This window comes from Gouania willdenowi, chromosome 22 (assembly GCF_900634775.1).
Source record: "Gouania willdenowi chromosome 22, fGouWil2.1, whole genome shotgun sequence".
In the NCBI taxonomy this organism is placed as follows: Eukaryota; Metazoa; Chordata; class Actinopteri; order Blenniiformes; family Gobiesocidae; genus Gouania; species Gouania willdenowi.
In genome coordinates, this window is record NC_041065.1 from 29,732,123 (window position 1) to 29,750,149 (window position 18,027).

An 18,027-nucleotide genomic window follows, 5' to 3' on the forward strand; every position below is an offset into this window, starting at 1 on the left:
CCACAAGATGACAGAAAAACATAAGAAAGGACAACAAAAAAATACACAAAGCAACAGCAAACTTTCACAAAATTACTCAAAAAAATGGACAATAAAAATACACATCTTTTCTCCAAAAACACACAAGTTTACAAGTATACAAAGCTAACAGGAAAAAAGTACAAAATGACAACATAAATAAAGAAAATGACTCCACAAACTCAACACAAACCATTCTTTGTTCTTTATTCATACTCGGATCAGATAATCACATTTTTGTGGGTCCCGCTGTGATGAAAGTTGCCCATTTCTGATCCATATGCTCGTGGCTCGTATGCACGGGCAGAAAAAAAGCGTGGATAATATTTATATTTATGCAGCACTACATGCTATTAAAATGCTTTTTTTTTTTTTTTTTACATGGACTTTGGCTTGGTCCTCATCTTGATAGTCTTTGTGTTTTAGAACTTGTGCATCATCAGATCAGGCCTAATGAGAGAAAAAAGAAATAAATACAAATGTGAGTTCAACAGTGGTAAAAATGTGAGCAGGATTACACTTCTATTATTCTGCTACTTGTTTACTTATTTCCTGTATTAATGCACCGATTTATGAATTCTAAAATGTAGCTTTTAGAAATGCTTGAGCATTATAGCATGTTGCTAATCTTAGCTATAAAAACGCGTAATCTGAACTGAGTGCGATGTTGTGGCGTTTCTTGTTTTGCCATTTTTATCCCGATTTTGTATTGTAATCTCATTGTTCGACTTTATTCTTGACATTTTGGCTTTATTCTTGATTAGCCCAAAATTATTTTCTCCATCAAAATGGGCCCTAATCCGTTTACGTAAATCCTAAATGTCTAAAATAGCATTTTTATTTAATTACCTGAAATCCCTACTAGGTAATAATAGTGGCTAAAACTAATGTTAAACATGCTTATGTGGATTTCAAACGTGTCCTTGACTCACTTGCAAGCTTTTGCGTTGATGCAGATCGTCTCCACATCCTCGTTAGTTTTCAGTCCTTTGATCAACTCCTGAAGATGTTTTTTCACAAACCTTTTGCACACAGCACGTAAATCTTCCATGTACGTGCAGGCATTGTACAGCTTGCGTTTCAGACTCTGGAAGAGAAAAGATTTGTTAAAAAAGAAATAAAATGATGCCAAAGTGGGTGACTTATTTTGACTTGTCGACACCGATCACACCTTTTCACTCTCATTTGGTTGACTGTAGTCCTGCACACTCATCAAAGCCATTTTACAGGCCACGCACTTGGGTTGAACTCTGAGCTGCAGAGAGAAAGAACATTAGAAACTAGAATATTTGCATTTCCTGAAGAAAATGCAAGTGAGGATGCAGCTAGCTAGTGCTTAGCGCTCCCCCTAAAGGTCCCTCTTGGTTATGTCACCGTCGTAAACATGTGGCACCCTACAGCTACATGTGCACCTTTGCTCTCCCAAGACAGTAGCAACCGATCACTGAAAAATCCTAATACAACAGTAAAACTAAGGGTGCCTTCACACATATAGTCACACATATAGTGGTAGTAATACAGAAGGGAGTGTGGAGATGTGTTTGTGTGCTGACAAAGTGGCTCTGAAAATGGATGGATATTTGTGTGTGTGCTGCCTGATGAAGCGCTGAGCTGAGTGTGTGTGCGTGACAACAGTGTGCATGATTGCTGTGTGCTGCTGCTGAGCTGTCACTGCATGGAGTTGCTCAAAAGTGAATTTGTCGACAACCGTGTACATGGCTGGTCATAATCTAGCATTAGTTTGTATTGGGCTGCCATAAAGCAGGACGTCTTGTCACTGCGTCGGAGGCAGGGAAAGTTGCAAGTCCTGTTTTCTGGCCAGAGACAGCAGAGGGGATGAAAGACCCCCCAATCACCCCGTTAACACTTTTATTACCCTCACAGGGACTACGAGAATGATTTATTAAGGTGAAAAAGTTAACATCTCCGTGCATTAACATTAGCTAGCATAGCATTAGCCTAACATTAACATTCACCAAGTAATAGCATTATTCTAGCCTTAGTATCAGTCTAGCATTAGCATTAATCTAGCATTAACATCAGCCAAGCATTAGCATCAACCTACCAATAGCATTAATCTAGCATTAGCATCCGTCTCGCAGTAGCATTAACCTAGCATTATCACTAACCTAGCATTAACATCAACCTAACATTAGCATTAACCTAGCAATAGCATTAACACAAATCTAGCATTAGCATTCGCCTAACAGTAGCATTAACCTAGCATTAGCACTAAGCTATCATTAGCACTAAGCTAGCATTAACACAAATCTAGCATTAGCATTAATCTAGCAGTAGCATTAACACAAATCTAGCATTAGCATTTACCTAGCAATAGCATTAACCTAGCATGAGCATTAAGCTAGCATTTGCATTAACCTAGCATTAGCTTAACATTAGCAATGAGGTTGAAAATGGGGTGAATTTTCTGAACGTTTTGATAGCTTAATTGTCAAAATCGGGCAAACGATGTAGGAGGAGTTATTGCAGACGGGAAGAACAACAGTGTGAAAGAACACACACACACACACGCACACACACACACACACGCACACACACACACACACCTTTGTGGTCAGAGTGTAACAAATACCCAGGAGATAAAAATATCTAACATCTGCCCACAGACAGAAGGTCAAAGAGGTGGTTTCCAGATAATCAAACTCCTTTGAGGTTTTCTTGGTTTTCTCGAGGCAAAGAGACTAAAGATGAAAGGACTCGACCTTTCTGAAGCCACTCAGGAAAACATAAAAGATGTGCATTCAGTGCCAAACAGGTTGTGTTTTCTTGGCTCCTTTGTTTTCCTTGGAAATTTGAATTTTTTATGATTGTAGTGATGAAATTTGTTGTTTAATGAGCTGTGAGAAACTGTCACAACATAGTCAAACTAAAAAATGTTTAAATGTCAAAAAATAAAAACTACTTACCAAGATGTATTTTCAAAGATGTTGTTTTCCTATAAATTACGGATGACTCACTGGTTGATATGTCAATGGTATTAACCATTGGAGTGTATGTAATTGTTCACCTTAACTGGACTGGAGATTAATCATTACTGTTGTAGCACATAGTGTGAGCTAGAATATTCACAAGTCTTTCATTTTGTGACAAATATTTGTGTAATTTACAAGAATTATGTGGAATTGCTTGTGAGAATTTCAGGATTGTAGAACATTTTTAAAAGCTTTTTCTACATTTCATTGGATTTGTGTAATTACATTGTATTGTATTGGTTTATTTGAAAGGGGACAGTGCAATTTCATATAACCTATGAACAAACATGGTTAAAAAAAGCCAGAATTAGCCAGGAGGCTATTTTTCATCTGTAGTCCCCTGGCCAAGATGTAAAAAGGCATGTGAATTATTTAATTATGTACACAATTTTTTACTTTTACCTTGGATACTCTAAAGCGGGGGTTCTCAACCTTGGGGTCAGAACAGCATTTGGGGTCTCGAGGCACTGGGAGGGGGTCGCCGGACGCCGTCAAGAAACTAAGATTTTTTTTTTATTTTGTGCCCTTTTTTACGAATTTTACCCTTGTACTGCAACTACATCAAGCTTGCTATATTTGAACCTGTTTTCATCACTTTTTTCTTGTCATATTTTTGCTCCTTTTAATGTATTTTTGATACATTACTCCCTTTTCTGCCACTTCTCCGTCAAATTCCAAAGTCTTTTCTGCAATTTTTTCCAATTTCAAGACATTTTCGGCACTTATAAACCCTTTCCACCACTTTTCCATCTAATGTCTCATATGTTGACCCATTATTGTCACTTTTAGCCTCTTTTCACTATATTTCATGCTCATTTTTTGACAGTTTAACCACATTCACGATTTGTCATGCCCATTATTTGCCAGTTTAAACTAAACGTTCCTACTAATCGTTCCAATATTGACACTTTGAACCTTTTTACCACTTTTTCTGTCCGTTTTTGGTCACTCTAATTTGCAACTTTTAACCAATTTCTGTGGTTTTAAGTTTGACACTGTGGTGTACAGGAAACATAAAACATATTCAAACACATTTATCTTTCTCGTCCTCTTGAATTTTTTCTTAAATTGACTAAAAAAACAGATTTTTTTTATACCTTACCCCGTGTGCTGCTTTCAATGTTTCCACATCAACTTTCTTTTCACCCTCAACGTCCACCTCTGAGATTCTCCCATAGGTTTCCCACACTGTGACAATGTAAATCAGACAACATTACACTTACTATACTAGAGAGAGAGAAACATGTGTATATAAATCGACGGAAGCTTATTGCAGTCACTCAGGAAACTTTTATTTTTTAAATATTTCCTATAACAAAATTAAATCAACTCAGAAAACACAAAACGGTTCCTATAAAAACAGAAAAAAAGAGCCAATTTTTTTTTTATTTACTTGTTTTTATCTCATCAATTCAGAAAAAAGCAAAAAATATTTCCTGTTAAAAAAATTATCTCAGAAAACCAAAAACTACTTCTTATATAAAAATATCTCAACATCTCAGAAAAAAACTAAAAATATTTCCTATAAAAACAGAAAAAAATGGCATTTTTTAAAAATTTACTTCTCATCAATTCGGAAAAACCAAAAAAAAAAATTCCTGTAAAAATTAATGATCTCATTCTCTCAGAAAAAATGATAAATATTTCCTATAAAAACTGAAAAACAGGGCCAATTTTTTTAACTTACTTGTTTTTACCTCATCAATTCAGAAAAAAACAAAAATATTTTCTATAAAAATGACTTCATCTAAAAAAAACATTTCCTAAAAAAACAGAAAAATGGGGCCAAGTTTTTTAAAAAATATACTTGCTTTTATCTCATCAATTCAGAAAAAAGCAAAAAATATTTCCTGTTAAAAAAATTCTCATTATCTCAGAAAACCAAAAACTACTTCTTATATAAAAATATCTCATAATCTCAGAAAAAAACTAAAAATATTTCCTATAAAAACAGAAAAAAATGGCATTTTTTAAAAATTTACTTCTCATCAATTCGGAAAAACCAAAAAAAAAAATTCCTGTAAAAATTAATGATCTCATTCTCTCAGAAAAAATGATAAATATTTCCTATAAAAACTGAAAAACAGGGCCAATTTTTTTAACTTACTTGTTTTTACCTCATCAATTCAGAAAAAAACAAAAATATTTTCTATAAAAATGACTTCATCTAAAAAAAAACATTTCCTAAAAAAACAGAAAAATGGGGCCAAGTTTTTTAAAAAATATACTTGTTTTTATCTCATCAATTCAGAAAAAACTAAACTTTTTTTCTTCTGTGAATGCAATAAGTTTCCGTATAAATCATATGAATAAAAAGCAAACCTGAACTTGTGACCAACATGCACAGAAGCAGGGCTGCAGGTGTTTTCATGGTTGCAGGTCTGATGATAACACTCTGTACCAATAGATTTTATACTCTGACCCAATGAAACATCATCACACAGATTAAAATCTGTAATCTAATCATCATACGCATGAAAAACATGACGGTAGTGGAAAGAGAGAAGAAAATTTTTATAACACTTGTGAAAACCACATCTAAAGCATCACTAAGGGAAGTGTAAGGGATGTGGTTTTAGCTTCACTGACCACTGAAATATGAGGCAAAGGTGTTAAAATAAGTTCTTGAACTATTGCTGAACCTGTGAAATACAGCACGTACACTTTCCCAAGAATTCAGTGAAATGACTCGATTCCACCGAGTAAAACAAATGACGTAAAATCGTACTCTACGTTGAATTGCTTTTGAAATTATATATCACACGACTATCATTATGTTCCGATGAATGTAGAAATTACCAGAAAAGGGGGTGGGCCCCAGGGCCCCCATCCCTCCCCTTTCAAAACGGTCTCCGAGAGGCTCTTGACATCCGCTCTTAGAATGTCCATGTCAAATCACAGCCAGATTCAACGAGCATTAACGGAGGAATAGTCATTTGAAAAATGGGTCCCCGGGGTCCCCCTGGTGCCCCCGTGACATGTACGGAGTACTGGGCCCCATTTATATATTGGTATGTGTCAATGATTTGGTACCACCAACCGTCGTAATATTTGACTCACAAATAAATGAGAAAACAACTTGAATGGATGAATTGTGCGAGGCATAATCGTAATCTGCATTGAATTACCTTTGAAACGATATATCGCATGACCATGTTCCCAAAAATTTGGAAAATACCGGAAATGGGGGGTGGGCCCCCGGGCCCCCTACGCCATTTTTAAAAAAAAAAGGTCTCCGAGCATTTCATCATAGTAATTCATAGAGTATTCATACCAAACTGCATTCACATCTAACGAGAACTATCGGAGGAGTAGTCATTTGGAAAATGGGGCCCCCGGGGTCCCCCTGGTGCCCCCGTGACACATACGGGGTAATGGGCCTCATTTATATTTTGGTATGTGCCAATGATTTGGTCCCACCAATTGTCGTATTATTTGACTCGCAAAATAAATGAGAAATTGACTTTCGTTTTTTTTTCCATTTGAGGGCCCCTAGGTGCCCCCTGGGCCCCAAATCAAAAATCGGGCTCTGAGCGTTGATGCGTACACATCCATAGATTATAGTTAACAAATGTCAGCCAGATCAGTTCACGAATAACAGAGGCGTCTTGATTTTAACTAGTGTACACAACATGAAGTCTGGTATTCTGGCATAAAAACTGTCAATAATGTATTCATTTAATTTCTATTTAAATTTAAAGATTTAAAGATAATCTTTATTTTTTTAATAACATTAATATTGTTAATAACCAAGCATTTAATATTTAAACTTTTTAAGGCAATAAGAAAAATAAACAAAATAATTTCAGCTTTGATAAGCAAATATCTTCTCATTTATATCAAATAATACATTTAAAAAAAATAAAAATATTTTTGAATCTGACCCTTTATGTCAAAAAAATAATTCCTGCTTTACAATTTTGTAGGATTTTTATGAATAAATAATTCCTATGAAATCAAATGGAAAATGAAAAAGTGATATTTTTATGTCATTCAATTTTATTAAAGTTTTCTATAAAGATAAAAAAAAATACCACTTTAGGATCATTCTGTCATCAAAAGTTGACATTAATGAAGTTATTATTTGTTGACTTAATATTTCCAAGTGTATTCAAAGGAAAAGAAATATAGTCAACCAAGTATTTAATAATTAAACTTCAAGAGGCTTTAAGAAAAAATAGATATAAATTGATAAGCCAAGATCTCAATGCACGCTACAATATTCTCATTCATATTGAATGATATTAATGAATGATAAATACATTAGTGTGAATAATATAATTAACCCTTAAAGATATAGACACACAAAAACACTTTTTTTTTATTAAAATGGCACAATTGATGGTAAAAAATTGTCTACTTGACATTTTTTTTTCAAATCTTTTTTTTAATCTTACCCAATATTTAAAAAAGCCAAATCAAGTCAAAATAAACAACAATATTAAAAATGAAAAAATTAAGAATTTTTATTAAATCAAATGGGAAAGTGATATTAAAACATATTTTTTGTTCATTTTTATTCAAATTAAAAAAAAACAAACCAATAATCTTTTTTTCCTCTTTTTTCTTTGATATTTTCCATCTAAAGTAAAAAATAAATAAAAACTTTAGTATAATTCTGTTGTCAAAAGTTGACATTAATGTTTTGAGCTGTTCAAAGTACAAAGAAGGTTTCTGGAAACTTCACCACAAACTTTCACACGTGTGTCTGAGTTGTGCAGAAGAACGTAAACAGAGGCTTTTGTTATTCATCAGCACTTTATTCAAAGCAATGTGAAGGATTCTTAGCATCAGTTAGATACAGTATGATGTGCTTAAAGCAGACACAGGCAACTGGAGGCCCGGGGGCCACATGCGGCCCTCCACCTAATTGTATGTGGCCTCCAAAGTAAATGTACAATATTACAGAATAATACACAAAACAAAAGCAAAAATTCATTAAAAAAATACAACATTGCAGGAAAATACAGTAAAAGAAACTCCAATAACACACAATACTACTACAAAATTAACAGTAATACACAAAATTACTCAGAAAAATATACAAAATTACAGAAAAAGTACACAAAAAGACAAGAAAAACATGAAAAATGACTCCACAAACCCACAGTACTAACAAACGAGCAAAACAACAACAGAAATACACAAAAGTTACTCCAAAAAAAAAAAATGCAAAATGACAGCACAAATACACAACAGAAATGCATAAAATGCCTCACACAGAGGAAGACAACAACACACATACACAGAATGACAGAAAAACACACAAAATGACCAGAAAAACTTTTTATTATTGCCCAGATTGCTCATCATTCTAAATGCTGATATGAATATTGATCATGTGGCCCCTCCAATCAAACAAACACATTTTTGTGGCCCCGCTGTGATAAAAGTTGCCTAGCTCTGCGTTAAAGCATGATTTTAGAAATGCAGCTTAAAAACTCTCAGAAAAAGTCATTGATTTCAATGCACTGTTTGTCTTTGTTTGGAGACAAAATGAAGTCCAGTGTCTGCTTTGGTCTGGAAAATGAAAAGCAGAAAAATCCAATGAATCAGAGTGAGGACTTTACAGGTTTTCTATGAGTTAATGGGTGTGTTTCTTACTTGCAGGCTTCTGTGTTGACACAGATTGTTCTCACGTCATCGGTGGTGGTGAGTTCCTCGATCAGTTCTCCGAGGTGTGACTTCACAAACTTGCGACATGCTGGTTTTAAGAGACCGATCTCATCACAGACGGATAAAAGCTTTGATTTCAGAGTCTGTAGAGAGAGATACAATGACAGTCAGTGGAGTTTCTCTTCATTAGGATGTATTTAGACTCATTAATATTATTTATTACCTCTGCTGTTGCATTAGGTCCAGCAAACTTCTTTAGTTTGTTTAAAACCCATTTGCACACCCAGCACTTCCCAGGAAGCTACAAGTGAAAAGGGAAACTTTTAATGGTGTATAAACTAAGGTAGAAGAAATATGTCCTTGTGAACCAGTTTCAGGCACTTGTCCTCCTCTGTCCTGCTTAATTGATGAATTTACTGTATGTATTTGTTTATTCATTCATTTATTTATTTATTTTTCTAGTCTAAAAAGAACAACAAGACCTATCCTGCTTTATTTAGTAATTTTGTATTCATTTATCAAGTTTTTCATTTATTTATTTAGTCTAAAAAGAGTAAGAAGACCTATCCTGCCTTATTTATTTATTTATTTATTTATTTATTTATTTATTTATTTATTTATTCAGCTTTTTGTTCTAGTCTAAAAAAGAATAAGACCTATCCTGCTTTCTTTATTAATTCATGATTTTTTTTCATTTATTTATTTATTTATTTAATTTATTTATTTATTTATTTATTTATTTATTTTTCTAGTCTAAAAAAGAATAAGAAGACCTTTCCTGTTTTTTTTTCTTTATAGAATAAGACATATCCTGCTTTATTGGAAACCCTAGTCGTTGCCCCGGACATTATTGCTCCTCTCATCAAACAGCACCTTGGCGCCCTAAGTTGCACTGTTAAAAGTTCTATAAGGAACCTTGGAGTAACTTTTGATGAAGGGATGTCCCTAGAACGTCACTCTAAGCAGATCATCAGGAACTGTTTCTTCCACCTGAGAAACATCTCAAAGCTGAGACACATAGTCTCTGGTCCTGAGCTTGAGATGGTCATCCACGCGTTTGTTTCCTCACGGTTGGACTATTGTAACAGTCTGTTTACATGCCTTAGCAAAAAGGAGCTGGCTCGTTTTCAAGTGGTCCAGAACTCTGCTGCACGCCTCCTGACCCGTACCTGTAGGAGAGCCCATATCACTCCTATTTTAAAAACCCTACATTGGCTCCCTGTCATCTACAGGATGAATTTTAAAATCCTTGTGCTGACTTTCAGGGCCCTTCATGGCCAGGCGCCTGAGTACATTGAGGGCCTGATCCAGCCCTATGTTTCAAACAGGAGCTTGAGGTCTTCTTCTCAAAACCTGCTGATGGTCCCCCGCACCCGCTTTAAAACACGAGGTGATCGCTCTTTTAAGGCGGTAGCTCCTCGTCTCTGGAATGCTCTTCCACACACTCTGCGGATGCTGGACTCTGTGGATGTTTTTAAAAGTCATCTAAAGACTCACTTTTTTATGGAGGCTTTCTTGACACACTCCTGTTTGTGAATGGACTCTTTTATACATTGTAGCATCATTGTAGTGGACTTTTATATGCATTGCGCCCTTTTTAAACTGTAAATTGTGAAGCACTTTGTGACCCTGGTCTGAAAAAAGCGCTATATAAATAAACTTTACTTACTTACTTACTTACTTATTTATTTATTTATTTATTTATTTATTTATCTATTTATCCATTATTCTATTTATTTACAAAAAATAATACATTGAAAAGATAGATGCTAAATACAGTGGTTGGATGTGAGGAAGCACTGATTTAATGAACTTGCAGGATTGTGTTTTATTGGCTTTAAAGGCAGAATAAAATATATACATATATATATATATATATATTTAAATATTATATCACTCATTTGTGTCAACTCACTTTCTATTAGAGCATAATATACAAAGGTTAAAGGTTAAAGCAGGTGTGTTGTTATTACCGCCTGAGCCTCCACAGAGGAATCCCCACTATCCTGCTCTTCTTCACTCATGTTGATCTCCAAAGTTCTGCCATGGACAGCCCACACTGTAAAACATCAACATATTAATGCTATAATACATGAAAAAAAAACAAGCTGATAAATATATAATGCAGTGTAAATACAGAGCAAACCTGAACAAGTTGCAAGAATGCACAAAAGGACAATTGAAGATGTTTCCATCGTTGCGAGTGGAGTGATGATGATTTCTGTTGTTGTCGGTGGTGGTGGTGGTGGTGGTGGTGGTGGTGGGACTTTTATACCCAGAGCTCAGGGTGGCAACACTGTGCAAAACATCCATATATAGAAGTTCCAAGACTGGATTGTCATAATTGTCACAGACCAGAAAAAAAGCCTTTATTACAACTTTCAGTGTTGTCGATCAGGAAATGTGAAGCTGCCTTCCTCCACTGCTGTGGTTTCAACCACAGAAAACAAAACCACTGTAGAAACTCCTCACTACTGCCAATATCACAGAGTACAGGAGAACCAAAGATGAAAATCTGCATTTTGTTTGTGTATTATAAAGTCTTGTGTATGAAATCTTTTGATGATGGTCTTTTATGAAGGTAGACATGTTGAGAAATGGGACAGCTCGTAGAATGTGATGTGAGCTTATGTATTAAAAAATTGAACCTGTAAAGTCAAAATTTAAACCCAAAAAAAAAAAAAAAAAATTAAACCCAAAGAAAATATTCACAAATGCGTGATCTGAATGTGAATTCACAGAAAACAATATTCACAAATGTGTAGACTGATATTTACACAAATCCAACATTTTCTCACGTTTTTTTTATTTATTTATTTTTATTACTCGTGCCTATGATTATCGTGTACAACCACAATCTCCGGTTACAACTTCTGGAATCTGCCGCTACAGATGCACAAAGTACTTTTCTCGCGTGAATTCGCGCTACTCAAGTTTTGCGACACATTTTGCGAGACAGGTCTGTACCTGATGCACTGACACGCCTTGGGCTGTGGGATAAAACTCGTATATTATTCTTCAACAGGATATGTCAAATTCAGAGACACATTTCACTGTAGGGCTACATTGTATATGACATTACATCAGTGGTTCCCAACTTTTTTGGGTCATTTTAATATCACACATTTTTGGCGTGTCCAGAGACTGTTTTCTTTCTTTCTAGAATTAGCTTTTGTTCATGTTTTTTGTTGTCAGTATTCGTTCACAAAGTGACAATGCACCAGCTCAGATATATATATATATATATATTTGTTTTTATATATATTATACATTATACATATTTTTTATTCTGCCTTTTCTTTTAATTAGATTTATTTTTGAGAAAGTGAGAGTATAGAATACAGTTGTTTAAGATTGTTTTGTGTGTGTGTGATGATACAATTTGAATAATAATCAAAACATTAAAAAAAACCCACATTTTTATTCAATATTTTTTATTATTATTCTAAATTGTTAGACATTTCAAGGGACCTCAATTGAATTCCAGGTGACCTCACATGGGGTCACGACCCCAAGGTTGAAAAACCCTGCATTTCATTACTATGTTTGTAAATTTACAGGAGTAGGGGGTACATGGCTTAAGGTTAAATGACTGAAGGGGTACGGGACTGTTTGGGAACCACTGCACTAGCTTATGACACCTTTGGAGCTATGTTGGCATTTTTTGGGTTAGGTGGAGGGATCTAGCGGGGTTCAGTAGGGTTAGGGTAACAAAGGACACATAATAATATAATAATAATTAATGACAGCGTAATGTCAGCCTTTATGTACAGTATAACGTGAAGTAAAGTGTGACCAGTTTTTCTTGCCCTTCCTTAGGGAGGGCTGGTGATGGTCACAATTATGCAATAAAATAAATGTATTTATTTAATTGCAATAATAAAACATGCATTGCTGTCTTGAAAAGATTGAACTATAGTGTTGACCTTCAACAGCATGTGCAGACAAGGTAAAAAAAAAAAGTTTCTGTGGAACAAAATCAATATCCACCATTGTTTTGGCAATGAATTTGGACAATAAAACAGCAGAAAAGTCACTTTGCAAGTGTTTTTTTGGGGCACACCTGCATTAGTAGTGGATGAGCGTGTGTTAGTGAACAAATACAGTAATGAAAATAAAATAAAATGATAAAATATTAAGTAATATATGGTAGACACTTACTTTTTATTAATTCTTTAATGTGAGGAATTTAATAGTTATCTATTTTCGTACACCTATCTCCCTTTATATGTCTATGGTGCAATGCACCAACCGGAAAAGTCTTTTTGTTTCATTTTCAAAATAAATTTGACCAATTTTCTAATAAATAAATAAATAAATTCAAATGATGTGTTTGTTTTTTATGCTATGGGGTCAATGACCGAAAGAAAAGTGAAGCAGACATAGTGATGACTGTATGTTCTCCCCTCCACCGCATTTTTTCCATCCGACACATTTGTAAGAAACCAGTTCACACCTTTAAGAGCCGTTAGTTGCTCACAGCAGCTCTTTTTTTTCCTTTATTGGACACCCTTCTCTCTCTCTCTCTCTCTCTCTCTCTATATATATATATATATATATATATATATTTATATATATATAGAGAGAGAGAGAGAAGAAAAATATGCGCAAACACGTTTTATAGAACAAACTTTCCATACATACCTTTACTTTGAAAATAACAATATTTTCTCTGCTCGAGAACAGTGGTTCCCAAACTTTTCACAGTCCCGTACCCCTTCAGACATTTAACCTGTAGCCATGTACCCCCTACTCCTGCAGAATTAAAAAACATAATAATGTAATGTCATATAATAATAATAATAATAATAATAATAACTAAAAAATGCAGTGTGTATGCAGATGCTGGCCCGCATCACACTACATTAGCTACATTGGCATTAGTTGCATGAGCATTAGCCTCGCAATAACATGAATCTAGCATTACCATTAGCATAGCAATAGCATTAACCTAGCATTAATATTGACCCAGTATCAGCTTTAGCCTACCATTATCATTAGCCTAGCAATAGCATTAGTCGAGCATGAACCTACCTAGCATTAGTTTAACAATAGCAATAAGCTAGCATTAGCCTAGCATTAGCATTCGCCTAACATTAGCTTTAACCCAGCATTAGCATTAACCTAACCACAGCATTAGCATTCACCTAACATCAGCTTTAACCCGGCATTAGCATTAACCTAAACATAACATTAGCCTAGCATTAGCATTCACCTGACTTTAGCTTTAACCCAGCATTAGAATTAACCTAACCATAGCATTAGCATTAACCTAACGATAACATTAGCCTAGCATTAGCATTAACCTAACAATAACATTAGCATTAACCTAGCATGAAGGTTAACTGCTCTATTTATATTCTAGTTTCCAATGTTGTCAGTGTTTTTCATTTTTATCCACGTCCCCCTATGATAGTTTGCGTACCCCTGGGGGTACCCGTACCCCACTTTGGGAACCTAGGCTCTAGAAAATACTTGTGACTCTTTAAAAACGGATCTGTGTGCAACACTTAACCTGTGTTTTTCCAACCTTGGAGTCTTGGCCCCATGTGGGGTCGCCTGAAACGTCCAGTATTAATAAAATTAAAATAAATTACTGATTAAAATCATATATTTTTTTTAAATTGTATTTATTCATTTATTTTAATTCATCTATTTAAAAAACAATACATTATATCAGAAATAGACATAAGTGCAGGAAGAGGCAGGAAGCTAAAAGAGCTTAAATAATTATTATTCTTTTTCAAATTAAAACGTCACACACGATCTCAAACAACTGTATTCTATATTATTTTTATTTTCTCAAATATAAATCTAGTTCAAATAAAATGTTGTCTGAAAATATCTGAGATGGCCCTTGTAACTTTGTGCACTAATCCCTAATACTCTACACTATTTGTAACACAGTATAACAAATATTATCAAAAAACTAATTTTAGAGGGAGAAACTTTCACAAGTTGACATGTCTTTCTTTTTTATTTCTATTTTTAGTTTCCTTATCTAACACGAATGTGACACAGTTTGAGGGAATCACGTTGAAGAAACTCAAGGTGTTTTTCTGTATTTAAATGTAGACACTGGTCGGAAAGTTGCTTCATTTTTATAGTTTGACCCAAATTAATACTTTAAAATGAAACTATAGCTAACGCTAAACGTGTTGTAAATACATGCATTGATGCTTCACGTTGCATGTTCTCCTTGTCAGAATCAGAATCAGAAATGTTTTTAATGGCCATGTACAGTTTTAAGGACAGTACAAGGAATTTGTCTTGGTAGTTGGTGCACAAAACAAACAACAAAAAAATAAAGAAATAAAGAAAGAAAAAAACAAAGAACAACCCAGCAACAATAATAATAATAATATGATAAATATAAAGGATGATGGATAAATAAAGGATAGATAGAGAATAAAGTGTATGTGGGGAAAAAAGCCTCACCACTCATAAAGAATGTACTTCACACCTTAAATTCAGACAACTTCCTCCATCATCATCATCACACCTTCTGAAACCACACAAACTAACGTGGGTAAAGGGACAAACAGACAGTTGGGGGTTTTTCCTGAGAACGTCAATGATTTTCAAATACAAGATTTAATACAGTACGTGTACATTTGCAATGTGAGCGTCATATTGAATTTCTTTATTTATTTCTTTATTTATAATATCTTTTATTTTTTTAAACTTGTAGAAAACTGGTACAAGGAAACAAGTTAAATCTGTTACCTTTTATGAACGCCTGGAGAATTTAGCACTCATAATAAATACAATTTGTCGATAAAATGTTTTAGGAAAAAAAAGAAAAAGGCAAATACTCAATTAGCTTTGAGTTTAGCATTTTGTAAAACTGGAAAATGTTAACCATAAAACTAAACAGAATCTTTTCCATATCTAGGGCAATGAGGATTACAGATATTGCAGTTTTTAAACCAGGAAAAATGGATTTTAGATTGTGATGATAAATGATCTGTTTGAGGGGGAAATTCTATTATCTTTTAACCAGTTACAAGGAAAATTTGGGCCGAATTCAACAGATTTTTATATGTTTCTGCAGCTGAGAAATTACTTGACGTCACACATAGAGTGGTTTTCCCTCAAAATGCAGCCTTCTGAACTTTCTAATTAATCTTCATAAGAAACAAAAATGTTGCAAACCTATATAAATGCTTGCAGGCGAGTGGGGGGGGGTCTCTGGAGGCGAAGGGAAGGTGGGAGCTGGAGATGAACATTGTGATTGACGATCACATCTGGGAACACGTATGTGAAAGTGGGCACAAACTGACGCAGTCCATTGGAAAGTAAATACTAGATATTTTAAAACTAATTTTTTTCATTTCCAAGTTTGATAAGAAAACAACAGACCAATGCTGGAGACTCTGTGGTCAGGTTGGAGACCACACACACATTTTCTGGCATTGCCCTAAATTAAAAAAATTCTGGGAGGAAATTAGGAATGAAATTTCAAATCTTTTTCACGCTTACTTTGAAAGTGACCCGTTGTCTTCGGAGTGCTCCCCCCTGATTACTTAAATAAACCAAATATGTACTTGTTTAAGAAGATGATTACAGTGTCCCCCCTACAGTGGATCAATGGAAACAGAAACTCATAAAAGTGTACACAATGGAAAAAATAACAGGACTTATTCAAGAAAAGGTGGAATCCGGCTATTATCTATTTTGGACTGACATAAATGTTTTGGATCCATCGTACCAATGCTTGACTCTTGTATAAGTGCGTTGACCATACTTCATCACTACAACTATGATTATTGTTTTCTTTTGTATTATCGCATATTTTGCATTGCCTAAACGAATAATAATAATAATTTTAATGTTATTCATATTCTCCAGTACTAGGGCTGTTTAAAACTTAGCTCAGTTCTACGTTTGACTTATTTCTGTAACTCTATATTACAGGTGTGTCAAACTCATATTAGATCAGGGGCCAAATAAGGACATTTAAACATTATTGTACCCTAGTTTGCACTTCTACGTGTACATAAAATACAAAATATGTAAGAAACCGACAATATCAAATTCAAAAGTGACAAATATCAGTCCCAACATAATCTTTACTTTAAATTGCCTTGATTTTGTGACCAATTTCTATGTAATTAAGGGAAATATTGTCAAATTTCATTCACACAATGATTCATGTTTTCTCAGTTTACTTTCTCCTGCGGGCCGAATTAGATGCTCCAAAGGACCGCGTTTGGCCCCCGGGCCTTTCGTTTGATGCTGCTCTATTGGTTTTTGTGATTTAGTATTTATATTATCATATTCAAACTTCTCTGAACATTGTAATAACACTTTTTACTGCTTATAGTAAACATAAACCATCAGAATGTTGAAATATAAAGTGATTTTTCTTAATTTTACTATTTGTATTGTCCGGTAATTAGTAATTTTTTGGGTAATATTGTATTTTATCTGCATATTTGTGCAAATCCCTGATTCTACTAATTCTATGATATTATTTTTCTTATTTTCTGTATATTTGTCAAATTATTATTTTTTTTAAAACGCCTGTGATTAATAAGGGTCACACATGTCGTTGTTCCTCTAGGCCAGCAGGTGGCGACATAGTCAAACAGGAACTTAGAAACTTACAAAAGTTACATTGTTATAAACTCAGTTGGAACAACATTAAACAATAAACATGAACGTATATTAGAGCAAAAACTTAATTCTTTAGAAATGTCCTTAAAGAAAACACTAACTTTAATTTCCATTTATTGTCGAGAGACAAACAAACAAATATTGTCATAAGGATTTTACATTTTTGACGCTCAAAACACCTTCACGGTGAATAAAAAGTAGTAAATAAGAGATTTATTAGTCTGTAGAATGACAATGAATGTTTTATTTCAGCTCTCTCCATTTAATTTATTATTTATAATTTTTTAACATATCTTCAACCCTTTGTTTTTTACTTCAGTAAAATTAATTTTGTTCCTTTTATTTACAATAAACGTGCAGTGAGCAATTAAGGCAGTGGTTCCCAACAATTTTTGGGTTGTGACCCCATTTTGATATCATAAATTTATTTTATTTTTAAAAATAATCATTACTTTTTCATCATGTTAGTGATATAGTGTATACTTATTTTTATACTTTTTTTTTTTTTTAAACTAGATTTATTGAGGAAGTGAATATGGTATTAGTATAGAATACCGTTGTTTAATATTGTGTGTGGTGTTTTAATTTGAAAAACAAGAGGAACAAATATATCATTTTTATTATTTAATTACTTGGTTTTTATACTGTATTTTATTTGCCTAAATTTAAATTTGAGGAAGTGAAAGTATAGAATACAGTTGTTTGAAATTGTGTGTGGTGTTTTAATTTAAAAAAGAATAATAATCTAAAAAATTTTAATCAGAATTTTTTTTTTTAATTA

The 18,027-nt window shown here is 33.8% G+C and overlaps 1 protein-coding gene across 1 annotated transcript; it reads right to left on the minus strand.

The window, feature by feature from the left end:
• Positions 1–8,260: 8,260 nt before the first annotated feature.
• Positions 8,261–10,943, minus strand: LOC114456924 (antimicrobial peptide NK-lysin-like). The gene is made up of 5 exons (XM_028438998.1): positions 10,774–10,943; positions 10,601–10,686; positions 8,851–8,928; positions 8,616–8,770; positions 8,261–8,531 (listed from the first exon to the last, which is right to left on the minus strand). Exons 1-5 carry the CDS (start codon positions 10,820–10,822, stop codon positions 8,456–8,458), a joined length of 444 nt encoding a protein of 147 aa, XP_028294799.1. The 5' UTR covers positions 10,823–10,943; the 3' UTR covers positions 8,261–8,455.
• Between the last annotated feature and the right edge of the window lie 7,084 nt (positions 10,944–18,027).

Coding starts and splice junctions, on each gene's coding strand:
- LOC114456924 (XM_028438998.1), bottom strand. CDS start 10,822: ATGGAAACATCTTCAATTGTCCTTTTGTGCATTCTTGCAACTTGTTCA. Junction 10,687..10,773: donor CATTCTTGCAACTTGTTCAG/GTTTGCTCTGTA, acceptor GATGTTTTACAG/TGTGGGCTGTCCATGGCAGA. Junction 8,532..8,615: donor GTCAACACAGAAGCCTGCAA/GTAAGAAACACA, acceptor TTCATTTTCCAG/ACCAAAGCAGACACTGGACT.